General features: G+C 29.7%; 3 protein-coding genes across 3 annotated transcripts; all 3 read right to left on the bottom strand.

The window, feature by feature from the left end:
• Window positions 1-1073: 1073 nt before the first annotated feature.
• LOC107882775 (zinc finger MYM-type protein 1-like) lies at window positions 1074-8036 on the bottom strand. Its single transcript, XM_016801677.1, has 8 exons — window positions 7895-8036; window positions 7447-7581; window positions 7220-7318; window positions 6258-7004; window positions 4935-6191; window positions 4690-4808; window positions 1351-1601; window positions 1074-1113 (listed from the first exon to the last, which is right to left on the bottom strand). The coding sequence occupies exons 1-8, from the start codon at window positions 8034-8036 to the stop codon at window positions 1074-1076; spliced, it is 2790 nt and encodes a 929-aa protein (XP_016657166.1).
• An 897-nt stretch (window positions 8037-8933) lies between these two features.
• Window positions 8934-9996, bottom strand: LOC103308290. The gene is made up of 2 exons (XM_008181411.1): window positions 9974-9996; window positions 8934-9918 (listed from the first exon to the last, which is right to left on the bottom strand). Exons 1-2 carry the CDS (start codon window positions 9994-9996, stop codon window positions 8934-8936), a joined length of 1008 nt encoding a protein of 335 aa, XP_008179633.1.
• Window positions 9997-10379: 383 nt separating this feature from the next.
• LOC103308289 (zinc finger MYM-type protein 5-like) lies at window positions 10380-12041 on the bottom strand. The gene is made up of 3 exons (XM_008181410.1): window positions 11807-12041; window positions 11326-11430; window positions 10380-11170 (listed from the first exon to the last, which is right to left on the bottom strand). The coding sequence occupies exons 1-3, from the start codon at window positions 12039-12041 to the stop codon at window positions 10380-10382; spliced, it is 1131 nt and encodes a 376-aa protein (XP_008179632.1).
• Between the last annotated feature and the right edge of the window lie 1582 nt (window positions 12042-13623).

Here is a 13623-nt window from a genome sequence, read left to right as displayed (position 1 = left end):
ACATATTATTATTACTTTGAAATTAGTGTTATTATTTCAAATCACAACATCATCTGGATTCTGAAAGAGCTGCACGTAACAACATTTTGACTTTTCAACTTTTTTTTTTTGATTAATCAAAATGATTTTTAATAATTTTTAAAAATTTAGTCTATAATATGTAAAACGGCAAAAAACCTGTCTTTGTAACATGTTTCATTTTAAGTATTTATTGTTAATTTATTATTTTTATTTGTATCATTATTTGTTTTTTTTTATCTCTTAATAGTCAACATTTGTATTTATAAACATTTCTGGCTAGTTAAATCAAACAATTATACCAACCATTTCTTTTTCCAAACCAATCTTTATGAATATAGAAACATGATTATTAGATGAATCTAACAGTTTTTTTTTTGTTATTTTGTTGGCAGAGTTAACATAATATCATGTATCTACATACCTAAAACTGAACTATAGTCAGAAGGCGACTCATCCCTCCTCGCTATCCACGTTTCATATAGGGATTGGTCTATGGACGACTGGGCCCTTTGTGATCGCGAACTTTGCACAGTCGAACGGGCATGTCCAGAAGGTGACCGTGAATGTTGCACAATTGGACAAGCATGTCGAGAAGGTGACCGTGAATTGTGCATTACTGACCAGTTGCGTCGAGAAGGTGACCGTGAATTGTGCAGTAGTGACCGGTTGCGTCGTGGAGGCGACCGTGCTTGTTTAGACCTAGATCGCCTCGGTTTTGGATCAACTGAAACATAGATTAATTAATATATTTTAAGTAGGTACCCTTATTATAATTTAAAATATGAAAATTTTTAAATGTATTCAAAATTATTGACCAGTACCCATACAATAATTAGGTAGTTATAAATTCAATGAATACATGTTTAATGAAACTAGGGAGTTATACACTATGGATATTATAATCCTTATATAAATCTAAGTTTTGTTTTCCAATATTACATAACTATTTACTATTTACTGTATATGGTTGTAAATCATTATCTTAATCCTATTATAAATTGACAAATTATACTAATATCTACTCACCATACTGCTTGCCGCGCCACCAACAATCATTGGCCTTGTGGCCCACCTTGTGGCATATGAAACATTCTGTAATAAATTATAATAATAAGGTTTTAATCTAGATTAGTATACCTATTATGTAAACAGAAATTGAATAAGCTTTTGTACTTTACCATAAGGAAATTTTTTTTCTTAGCCACTAGACTTTTAGCCTTGCCCTTTTGCTTGTCTAGTGGCCGAGAATTGTCCAACCTTTTCTTGGCAGCAGCAACCCCTGAGATCTCCAACTGTTGTTGCTGTTGCTGCTGCTGCTGCAGTTGTTGCTGTTGTTGTTGCTGTTGTTGAAGCTGATGCTGCTGCAATTGTTGCTGGTGATGCTGCTGCTGCTGTTGCTGCTGCTCCTGTTGCTGCTGTTGCTGGTTAAAAGGCGACGGTTGAATATTATAATGATAATAATGATGCTGCTGCTGTGGTTGTTGCTGATCCTGCTGCTGGTTAAAAGGCGATGTTAGAATAGTATAATGATAATGATGCTGATGCTGCTGCGGCAGGCATTGACTAAACGGTGTCCATATCTAAAATTATTATAATTTATATTAATTAAAAACCCTGTTGTAAAAAATTAAGAACCGGCTGTATTAAAATGTATAAGACTTAGTTATTAGTTATAGTTATTCTCTTTATTGGAAAACCATCATAATTTTCTCATCAATGATCTACTAATAATTTTTGGAAATCATTGTCTAAGAATAAAAATAATAGGATAAGATAATGTTATGCCGTTATGATTTGACATAACTAAAAAAATAAATGTTTTTATAAGTTAATTATCAATATTGAGCGACTTCTTCATTGTGTCTTCATGGCTAGGATCTGTAGATATTATAATACCTACCTCATCAATTGTTAAAATATTATTAGCAAAACTTCCTACCTACCTATTTATAACAGTCTTTTTTCTCTGAACTTCGAAAAAATGTTTAAAGTACTTAGGGTACCTACCAAAATTAACCAGCAGATGACTATTATAACTTAATACATATATATAAATTAGTAAGATATGAAATCATTAATTAAATATATCAAATAAAAAGTTTATTCAATAAATAATGAAAACACTTGTTAAACCATTAAATATTTTGTATTGAAGGCCCATCACCTTCATAAAGAATAAATAGAGAGCCGAGTGGTCCAGCGTTCTAAGGCGTCGCCGGTTCGAACCTCTCTTTGGGCAGTCACGATGTCTGGAGAGAGAGACCGCCATCCCTAACCTGGGCATGGCAGAAACCTACGGTCAGTCTTGTCAAGAATACTTTTATTTTGTATTCGAATAAACTGTTAAAAAGGTATTCAATACGCATTCGAATAATTTTCAAAAAATATATTTATAATACATTCTGGAGTACTCAAAAAATTGTTCGAATACTTAAAGAATACTATTTATTAATACTTATTTTGCTCAAAATACAATTTACTTAATACACTTGACTGCAATACGTAACAACGCTGGTAGGTAGTACATCGTACACCGCACATCTAGTCAACTAGTATAAGGTATATGGCTAATACTATACCTATTTTATGTTTTTAATGACCACTACCTAGGATTATAATTTATAAATACAAACATTTTTTTTTCAAATTTAGTATTTAAATATAAAATAAAAATACTAAAAAAAGATATTCAGAATAAGTATTTGAATATATATATTTTTTTAAATGTATTTAGAATAGTATTCAAATACTTTTATTCGAATACTTTACAAGACTGCCTACGGGTACCCACTAAAAATTCTTCCAAAAACCCTACAATAATAACCTACAGTTAAGAGGACGTAATACCCGCATGTGTTGTCTCCGTCTTACTATAATATAACCTATAATACCTATAATATATAGGTACTTACACTAATCTAACCTATTAACTTATATAAGTTATAATATAATTTTAAGACATTTTTAATTTATATATTATATGGTTGTATATTTATATTAAAAATGTTCACTATATAATAAAAAAATTATTATATTATAGAATTAAATCTTAAGAAGAAAAAGTATGCATAGGTGATCTGCAATCATTACCTACCTATCTACCTATATGTATTATTATAATGTTCAATTCCTATTACTTATTGTTTTGAATCTCGTAATTCATAAAATATTATTTTATTTAATAAATAATCTCAAGTTAGTAAAATAAAAGTTCAAATACTTACATTTGACGGTTAGGTAGTGCTTAATGTAGTCGTGTAGAAATGAGAGAGTCAGGAGTCAGGAGCAGGACATTAACGGTCTGCTGTCTGCGTTCGATTAAGGAATAATAAGTAGTAACCCTGGTCCGTGAGTACCATGAGTATGATGATGTATTGAAACAATCGATAGAAAACAATTGAAATATCCGATTGTTTGAATATGCCGTTTAAAATTAATAATATCCGTTACCTATGGCGTTTTTATTCGATTGGTAGGACTATCGAATTAAATCGATTCCAATAATCACACTTGACATTAATTTGGGCCCAATCGTGACTATCGGCGACCAGCCAATCCTCCCGCTGACCTGCATTTAAATATACAATATAATATCATTATTTATATTAATATAATATGCATAATGTAACCACTGTCCACTAGCCACTAATGTAGTAGGTAATGTATAGATGATATAATAATAACCAAAGGTAATCCTTTTTTTTAACTTAACTTTAACTAGGTACAGTGGCGTATCTATGTGTTTAAGTACGGGGGTGCAGCTAATTTTTCGGGCCTTTTATCATAGATGCATTTTATAAGACACAAACAAAAATTTAGGAAGGTCAATTTTTAGTTTAGCTTTCGCTAAAAAAGTGACCTCCACAAAATGTTTCCAAAACTATATGTGGCACAACTGGCACAATAATGAGACAACGGAGTTACATTTACATGTTGTTGAGTTACATGTTTTATTTTAAGGAACATTGAGGAGATTCAATTTAAAATATTTAATTTCAATGTTTTTAAAAAATAATAGTTAAGCTTAAGCATAAAACAAAAACTATAAAATACTGCAGTGGCGTGTTGAACTGCTTTTACTTAAGGAGCGAAGTTTCTTACATACCACCCACCCACCTATTTTATTAAACTCTACATACCAAAACCGCTCGCTTCGCTCGCATTGTCACTATAAAACCATAATGCACAATTTATTTTCACTGTTGCCCCCCCCCCCTATATACTGCATTAATATTTAAATTCTATACAAATATAGAAAAGTAGTTACCTATTTTTTATTTTTATGATGATTTATTAAACAGTTATGATCAATTTTACAGATATAATTGGTAAATGGATATCAATTTAATTCACATATTTAATAATGATAATTGCTTCATTATACTTTATTATAACATTATACAATACTCAGCTTAAGTCATTATTTTTTAACATTAATTAAAATAAACTATTAGTTAACTGAAACTTAATTTATTAAATACTTAATCAGTAAGTCATTATACGTCTTAATGTACAACTGTATAAATATGTTTCTTAATAAATAAATAATAGTTCATACATTTTATTATTTTAACAAGATATAAGTTGTTACTTATATAATAATGCCTCTTGTAGTAGTTTAGAGGTATTGGCATATTTGTTTATTGCTTCATCAAGGTTAATAATTACATCTTTTTCGCATGATAAGAGCATCAAACTGTCAAGACGTTTTTGTACCATTGTTGAACGAATTCTAGTCTTAATCAATTTTAATTTAGAAAATGTCCTTTCACTACTGACTGATGTAGCTGGTATGGTACATAAAAATTTATATGCCATGTACATATTAGGAAATGCAGATATCAAGTTAAATGTATTTAATAACTTTAATATATCTAAAACTGTCATTTTAGTTTTATTTTCTTCACTATTGCCTTCATCTAAATCAACACTTGTATCCTCATCTGATTCACTTATTATTACCTTTTCATGCAATTTTTCAATTACTATATTTGATTTCAATTTAAGGAAACTGGATGCAAAAGTCGAATACTCCAATTTTAATTGATCAATTTGTAAATTTGGAATCCACTTATCAAGATACACAAAATTATCTTCAGGTATTGGACATCCCTTACTTGTAGCAATGAGTCGATCAACTGAAAGAAGGGACAAGTCAGATAAAATTTCTCGTGATCCTTCAAATCGGCTAGTTATAGATGTACATATTTGATCTAAGACTGTGAAATAAACTTGTATTTTAAAATTATCCTTGGCATTTGATACTATTTCATCATTGGTTTTTTCTCCAGCCATTTTTTTCCGTCTCTGAACCCGTTTTTCTGGAAACCATACTTCTTCCAGTTCATTTTCCAGGGAAAACGTGTTGGCTTCAGCCAATAAAACATCTAACTGTTGCTCATTTCTTAATTCAGACAATTTCCTAGCACAATTATCAACCATAGTTAATGCAGTGATGAAATCCAATGATTGCGATTGTAAATACATGGATAGTGGAGTTGTGTGCTTAAAGATATTTTTCATTAATAACAAATGTGTAACAAACTTGAATGAAGAAATAGTAGACAATAAATTTGTTGCCATTGAAGAAGTATCACGTTCATTTGAGTTTGATAACTCTTTTAATGTATTAGTAAGTGCTTTATATTTTTCAAATATAACTGTCAAAGCACGGCCATGAGACGTCCAGCGGGTAGTAGAAAAATTTTTCATTCTACAAACTCTTTCTTCTGGATAACATATTTTTTGATGATTTAAAAAAATTGCAGTACGTTTTCTTGCTCTTAAAAAAGCTATCGATGATTGTAGATCTCCAAAAAAATGTCTCATAGTTTTACTTGTATCACAAGTGTCCACCACAACAAGATTTAAAATATGAGAAAAACACCAGACATATATTGCTCGAGGATTTTTTTCTTGAATATATGCACGAACACCAGAGTATTGGCCTTGCATGGACGATGCCCCATCATATGATTGTGCACACAGTTGATTTTCCCAATCAATTTCATATTTTTTACAAATATTACACAAAACGTTAAACATACCAATACCTCTTGCATCTGATACCGTTTCTAAAGCAACTAATCTTTCTTCAACTTCTTCATTTTCATTTATAAACCTAATTACTAATGAAAGTTGCTCTATATTAGAAACATCTGTTGTAGTATCTATAATGAATGAAAATACTCCAGATTTTTTAATTTTAATTAAAATATTTTCCCGAACCATTTCACCAAGAACATGGAACATATTATTTTGGCTTAGATTGGATAAAAATGTTAATCGATTTTTTTTTTTTGAATTTTGAATTTTTGATACGTGAGACGAAAGTGTTGGATTATATTTTGATATAAGTTTAATCAATTCAATAAAATTGCCTTGGTTATTTGATGTCCACAATTCATCATGGCCTCTAAACGCTATATTTTGACGAGCAAGGTAGATAAGACTTTCAAAAATTACTCTAACAATTTCCCTATTTTCAGCAACATTTCTGTTTGAGGATTCAAAAATTGTACTAACCACTCTTTGATTGCTTACAAACATTGCTCTTCGAATTTCTGATTCTAAATGCACACTATTTGATTCATGTGATTTAAGCTTAAATGATATATGGCTCCAATCATCAGAACCAAACCGCGCTAGTTGGTGGCTTTTTGCATCTTCTCTACCAAATTGTTTGCAAACAATACAGAAAACTTTATCTAGCGATGGGGAATATGAAATCCAAGTTCGCTTAACAAATTCACCAGTTGGAAGTTTTTTATAATAATGTTCCTCGTGAAAAGAACGCAACCATTTGCCTTGCATTTTAGTTGGAAATATACACCCTTTTAACTCACATGCTTTAGGTTGACACGGTTGTAAAGCAGCAAAATAAGCAAACTGTTCTGTGGACATTTTTGAATCTAGTATTATTGATGGATCATTTGGAAATTGTTGAAAATGCCTGACGTCCTGCTCGACAATGTTACCAATATCTGTTAAAATAATAAGTGACATCTGAATTAATTATCAGTTTTATTTTAAAATAAGTATTTAGTCAATGTAAATTTTAACATTTATTTGACTGCCTTTTAAAAATAAAATAAATAAACTTTAATATATAAATATTAATTTTCAATTGAATTGAATTGAAAGACATTGGGTTGTTTATTAAACTGTTAAATTAAATTAATTAAATATTAAATTATACCTTCAACATCTCCAGTTGATAAATCATTACAATGATCCTCATCAGAACAGACACCACACAATATGTTAGCCGATTCATCAACTACATTCATTTTACTGCCTTTTAAAAACAAAATAAATAAACGTGAAGGTAATTTACTTAATAGTTTATAGTGTTATTATGCAATATTTTAATGGAATGTAACTAATGCAAGTACATGTTTATGAAAATACTTATTATAAACTTACAAGAAGGTATTGAGTTGGTTACCAAATCAATCGATGCTACTATTGTATTATCATTGCTAGTATTCAATACATTTAATGGGGCAACAGAAGATCCATAGTTTGAAGTATCGGCTTTAATTTCATCTTTTGTGGTATCTATTAACAAAATAAAACCTCTTATATTTTTAAAAAGTGTCTTAAAGTACATCTAAATCTTTAAAAAATCAAATATAAAGTAAAGTCAAACCTCTAAAGAAACTATAAAATAAGTTTTTCTAAATACCTAGGTAACAAGTAAACTTTAAAGTATGATTGTTATAATTTAAAAATTATTAGAATTCCAGTAAAATAAGTCAAATAAGATTTATAATACAACATACTATAATTAGGTAGGTAATTAATAAATAATTATTCTAAATTGTGTTTAACTATTGTTTTTTTTTAGTGCTAAATAAAATAGAAAAATTACCTTTTGTTGGTAGAGATGGGTCCACTTCATCAATAGTTCTTTTTTTTGTCATATAAGACAATAGACTAGTTACAGTTTTCGAATTTTTTAGTTTTGCAACATTGCATGCAGTTTGATGACGTTTCCAGTTTGTATCATTCATTTTTTGCCTTTTTCTTCCACATAAGCACAGATTATTGTTTTCTGACATAATTTAAAATTTTCAACCACGTTAAATTTTGAAGTAACTGAACAGAACAATAAAAAAACACGAAAAACACGAAAAATACATCAACACTTATACAATATTAAGCTGTAATGCTGTATTGCTGTATGTTGTATAATGTATAATGGATATTACAAAATATGCAGACGGCGGCACTGTGGCAGTAGTCGCGGTCGATCTGTCTCTAATATATTATACTATCTGAAGGCTATAATAGGCCTGTAGCAAGCTGTCGACAGCGTTGTTGACATAATATTTTCTATTATAATTTACAGCCAGCAAGCGGGTGAAGTTTGGTGAATTATTTTGATAACAAGTACAGTAAGGGATTCCCATTGCCATGTATTTTAAAAATAGAACTGATAATTGGATTGAATGTCCGATAATATATTGATACATTACACAATACACATGAAATGTAGATAACGAAACTATTTCGTACAATCGTACGTACTACGACAGTTGTACCACTTGTACGGCGCTGTCTTTATTATAGATAAAAACAACATACGTAGTACGTCTTATATTATTATAAGTATTAAGTTATGCCATGTAGTATATTGATGATCACAAAATTACAATTCCATTCTTCGTATAAGCAAAAAAGTACCCACGGGCCACGACCCACCTAATTATTAACCACCCACCCTTAAAATATTGAAGGAGCGACCGCTCCTTAAAAACATTGTCAACACGCCACTGAAATACTGTGTAGAACACTAGCTAAAGACAATACCTACTAACTATATAAAATAAAACAATGTAACAAATTAATTTCTTTATAAATACACTTAAGTGACATAAATACTTTAACCTTTAAGGCTTTAAATTAAATTATATCAAGAAATTTTTCCGTCTTGACTTGGCATTTGCAAAATCGTTGATAATTTTTTCGATGGCGATATTAATTGTTTGCTCTCGCTCTATGTTTAATACTGCTAAACTGCTTAGGCGATCTTGATTGCAGGTGTTTCTCAAGTAGTTTTTTATCAATTTGAGCTTTGAGAAGGAGCGTTCAGCGGATGCCACTGTAACTGGTATACACATAAATATGATACAAGCACTCAAAATATCAGGAAAACTGCTAGGCAAACTATTACTTATGATAAATTGTGCTAAATCTTTTATAGTCTTTATCTCACTATTGATAATTACTGTTTTCAATGCAATAAGTTGACGTGCGAAATCCGATGTAATATCATTTTCATACTTCAATACAAAATCATATGAAGATTTTATTATATCGCTATCGTTAAGTTTTAAAAGAGTGGTTGGAGTTAAAAATCCAAATGAATCAGCAACATCATGAGTACCTTCAAACCGTGAAATAAGTTGTGATAATACTGTATCAATTGTTGGCAAAAAAATATTCACTTTAAAGTTTTCTTCTGTGACGTTTAGTCGATAGTCACCATCTAACTCATCATAATGTTTCTTTGCAAAAATGTTTCGTTTATTAAAAAATGAAGTAGATATTCCCCATTTTAAACATAATTCATTCGCATTTTTTAAAATATCTTCAAAACTGTTTCTGAGCTTTTGAGTCGTTTGTACAGCATTTCGAAGCATATTAGACGCTTGGTCTAAAGTTATATTAACATTCTGTAATGGTTTTGAAATTCCTCGAAGGGCTCGAAGTATGGGTTCCCATAAGCATAGTATTAAAACAAATTCCCTATTTTCAATTTGCTTTTTTAATCCCACAGCCAAATTTTTTTCATTTGTTTTAGAACTTGTAAGAACAATTTGAGTCAAAACTTTTAGAACATCAACAAATCTAGTTTTTAGTGCAAACACAGCATCATGACGTGCCTCCCACCTAGTGGGGCAGACTTTTTTCAAAACTTTAGCTCAAATTTTATTAGAAATATCACTTTTGAAAGCCAACAAAGCCCATCTTGGTCCACTACTACTGAAAAAATTGAATATTGCTTGAACCGTATCAAAAAAATTAATTATTTTTTGGTGACTTTTTGCCGCATCAGATATAACTAAGTTTAGGTTATGAGAACAGCAATGCACAAATGTAGCAGAGGGTACAATATATTTAACTCTTGTCTGTACACCATTATGTTTGCCACTCATTACTGATGCTCCGTCATATCCTTGTCCCCGGCATTTTGTGATATCTAAATTAAGTTTTATTATAATTTTTCGAATAAGTTGTTCGTAATCTTTTGCAGTATGGTGCTTGAGTTCATAAAAACCAATAAAAGACTCTTTTATTTCAAATTTGTGTTCTTCGTAATTAACTTTTACGTATCTAATTATAATACTTAATTAGTCTACTTTAGTCAAATCCTGGGTTGAATCCATTATTAAAGAAAAATATTGACTAGTTCTAATTTCATCGCAAATTTTTTTAACAATTTCGGAAGACAATATTTCAATTAATTCATTAACAATAGTGTGGCTAAGATATTTTACACAGTCTTTGTCATTACTTATTAATTTATTCAAAACTGGATCATAGTCAGCAAGTAATCTAACGGTCCTTAAAAAGTTGCCTTCAGCAAATTTATTACAATCACCAAATTTTCCTTCTTTCCCTCGAAGGGCAGTATTACCGGTAGTTAAAAAAAGTATTATTTTTATTATTCGTTCTAAAACATTGCGCCAAAAATCTGCTTCTTCAGAAATTTGTCGTTCGAGCTGTTCATCAATAATTTTATTTTTATTCCATAAGCTTCTTACTTGTACGGCTTCAATATGCTGAGTAGATGATTCATGTTTTGATATCTTTTGGGCAAGATGTTGCCAATCATTTACTCCATCAACCCAATTAGAATAATAATTTTTGTTAAGACGGTCGGCAAAAAGCCAACACGTTTCACAATATACCATGTCCAATATAATGGAATAACACAGCCAAGTTCGAGGAATTTTAAAACCTGATTTCGTGTTCATAAAATAATACTCAATTGAGAATTTCCTATTTGAATCATTACGAGGGAAGTTAATATCGGGTTTACATGGTCCAAATGACATAATTAGCCTTTTTGTTTGGGCATCCAAAACTTTGTCACTAAATTTACCACGATCGGAAGGATAATGGCAGGTTAAATCCAAGTCTATGAACAATAATGAAAAAAAACTGATAGAAATTTGTTTAACTAAAAATTAGTTTGATTTACATAATAGATAATTCTTAGGTACTGCTCAAAAGCCAATTATATTAAAATTTAACCACATCATTAAAAATGTTAAAAATTTAATTTGTAGGTACCTGTAGATGAACTAAGAGCTGGTTCAGGAGTGAAGGTTTCAATGATATCTGACTTGTCTGAGGTTGTGTCATTCAAAGTTATACTAGGCTCTACATTTGGAATCACTACAATAATAATTAAATTTACAGATTTTTAGTAATTTATAGAAATTCATTTTTCCTTAAACTTAATTGTTAGTGAAAAAAAAGGACCAAAACCAATCTACATATTATATAATATTATTATAAATAAATAATGTAATATCTAAATCTATACATATTTTTAAATATTTTTGAAAAATATTTCAATTGAGGTCAACAAAATGTCAAAAAATAGAAGTCACAAAATTACCTATTAAACATTATAGTTTATAAATTTTGTTTATTAAAATAAAAATGTATGATAAATATAATGAAATTTAAAATAAAATAAAAAAATGTTGTTAATAATAAAAAATCGTTTTATTTTAAAAAAAACCAAAATATTTAATTTAATTTGTACCTTTCGATGAACTATGTTCTGGTTCAGTTGTGAACGATTCAATTATGTTTAAAGTTGTATCATTTAATGCAGTAGGCTTTGTATTTGGTTGTGTAATATTACTGTTAATGGTATTTTCTTCATAAGGAACGGCACTAGAAAAAAAACTGTTTATTTTGGGTAGTTTTAAGATTTTCTCTTGTTCTTCTTTTTTCTTTTTTCGTTTTTCACAGCCACTAGGAACTCTTTTAGACATGGTCACAGCTCACAATTCACAGTATTAAAAATAAAAAATAAATAGTACCACACTACCACGTACTAAAATGGCAAGAATTAAGATAATAAGTGACAATCAACATGACGTCACGATAAGAAACGCGTAGTCTACAATCATAGAATAATATACTCTATGTCTACAATAGAGCATTATGCATTATTTCCGTGGATAAAACCAGTCAACACACACACGCGTGCAAGCACCGTCCAGTGGTAGTGTTGTCACCTCCAAAAATAGCCCAATATGCTCGAGCAATGTTATTGTGAATTTAATATCTGTATTTATAATCAATGATAATATCAATACAGCTGTTTTGACGTTGTCACTTGTCGGTGCCGCTCGAACGCAGTACAAAAATATTTGACGACACTGCTACTTTTTATTTATATTAACATTATTTAGTCAACTAAAACTTACATGATAAAAAATAAAAGTTTCAGTATTCAGTCGCTATTTGTTGAATAGAGGCTCCAGGGCCCCATTTATAAAAAACAGCTAAGGGCCCTGGTGCAATGCACCTCCTGCACCCCCTCTAAGTACGCCACTGACTAGGTACTAACTAGTTAATTATTTTTGATTTTAATTTATTAATTCGTTCAGTTAAGAGGACGCTATACCCGTATGTGTTGTCTCCGTCTTACAAATGTACTACATTGTAAAAACTGTTTTGCGCGGGAAAGAACCACTCAAGCTGTAATCCAAATCCAAATTAAGCAACCAAATTTTCACAATATAAAGAGAAGAATATTTACTGTGCGACGTTGTTTTTATTTTTTCGATATCAAAAAAAAAACTTATTCAAGTTTGAAAAACTCGAAAATTATGAATTTTTAAACAATAAGTACTTTTTTTTGTGTTTGTCATGCAGTTAAGTTAATTTTCTTTTCGGGTCATGTGTAATCAGCAAAACATACTAATTCGTTGACTTTTCGATTTTGGTAATTTATTTTCGATTATTCTTATTATATAATAAGTATAATAATCTAATTTTTTACACAGCGTTAAACGTATTGGTAAATGTTTGTACATATATAACAAAATACTGGGGTAGTTTATGACTTAAAAATATTGTAACTGTAAAAATTTATCTTTTAAAAAACGTCAATTTAAATATTTTTAAGTTAAGATCAACTTTTGCTCAATCAAGACCATATTATTATATTTAATAAACTTGTGTGTTAAATTTAAAATTAATCCTCAAAACTTTTATAATCCCGATAGTTTCAGACGACTTGTTATTGATATCATTGTAAGCAGGCGCAATTTGGGGGGTGACTTTTAGGAGCTTAGCCCCCCCAAACATTTGTACTTTAAGTGAAATATTGATTATTAAATCCTTCATTTATTACCATATGTTAATCTACTAATACTTGTTAAACGTTGATTGAAGAAATTATTTTATAAAGATTAAACCACGATTCATTATGCATTATTCGCGTGTTTTCGATAGTAAATATCGGTAATCGAATCCACCCACAGAATATAATAATATAAGTTTAATAATAGTATTACAAATTAGCAATTACTAATTACTATACATTCCTAATATAACATTTAAATA

The sequence above is a fragment of the Acyrthosiphon pisum genome, unplaced genomic scaffold (genome assembly GCF_005508785.2).
Source record: "Acyrthosiphon pisum isolate AL4f unplaced genomic scaffold, pea_aphid_22Mar2018_4r6ur Scaffold_21113;HRSCAF=23060, whole genome shotgun sequence".
Taxonomy (NCBI): Eukaryota; Metazoa; Arthropoda; class Insecta; order Hemiptera; family Aphididae; genus Acyrthosiphon; species Acyrthosiphon pisum.
The sequence above is the reverse complement of the archived record's forward strand: the minus strand, read 5'-3'. Positions and strand labels throughout refer to the sequence as shown.

Excerpts from the sequence above, each read along its gene's own strand:
- LOC107882775 (XM_016801677.1), bottom strand. The coding sequence starts at position 8,036 with ATGAATGATACAAACTGGAAACGTCATCAAACTGCATGCAATGTTGCA. Across the intron at positions 7,582-7,894 it reads CCCATCTCTACCAACAAAAG|ATACCACAAAAGATGAAATT; the intron begins GTAATTTTTCTA and ends TTTTGTTAATAG. Across the intron at positions 7,005-7,219 it reads ATCAACTGGAGATGTTGAAG|ATATTGGTAACATTGTCGAG; the intron begins GTATAATTTAAT and ends TTATTTTAACAG.
- LOC103308290 (XM_008181411.1), bottom strand. The coding sequence starts at position 9,996 with ATGGGCTTTGTTGGCTTTCAAAA. Across the intron at positions 9,919-9,973 it reads GGCTTTGTTGGCTTTCAAAA|GTGGGAGGCACGTCATGATG; the intron begins GTGATATTTCTA and ends CTGCCCCACTAG.
- LOC103308289 (XM_008181410.1), bottom strand. The coding sequence starts at position 12,041 with ATGTCTAAAAGAGTTCCTAGTGGCTGTGAAAAACGAAAAAAGAAAAAA. Across the intron at positions 11,431-11,806 it reads AGAACATAGTTCATCGAAAG|TGATTCCAAATGTAGAGCCT; the intron begins GTACAAATTAAA and ends TTATTATTGTAG. Across the intron at positions 11,171-11,325 it reads AGCTCTTAGTTCATCTACAG|ACTTGGATTTAACCTGCCAT; the intron begins GTACCTACAAAT and ends TATTGTTCATAG.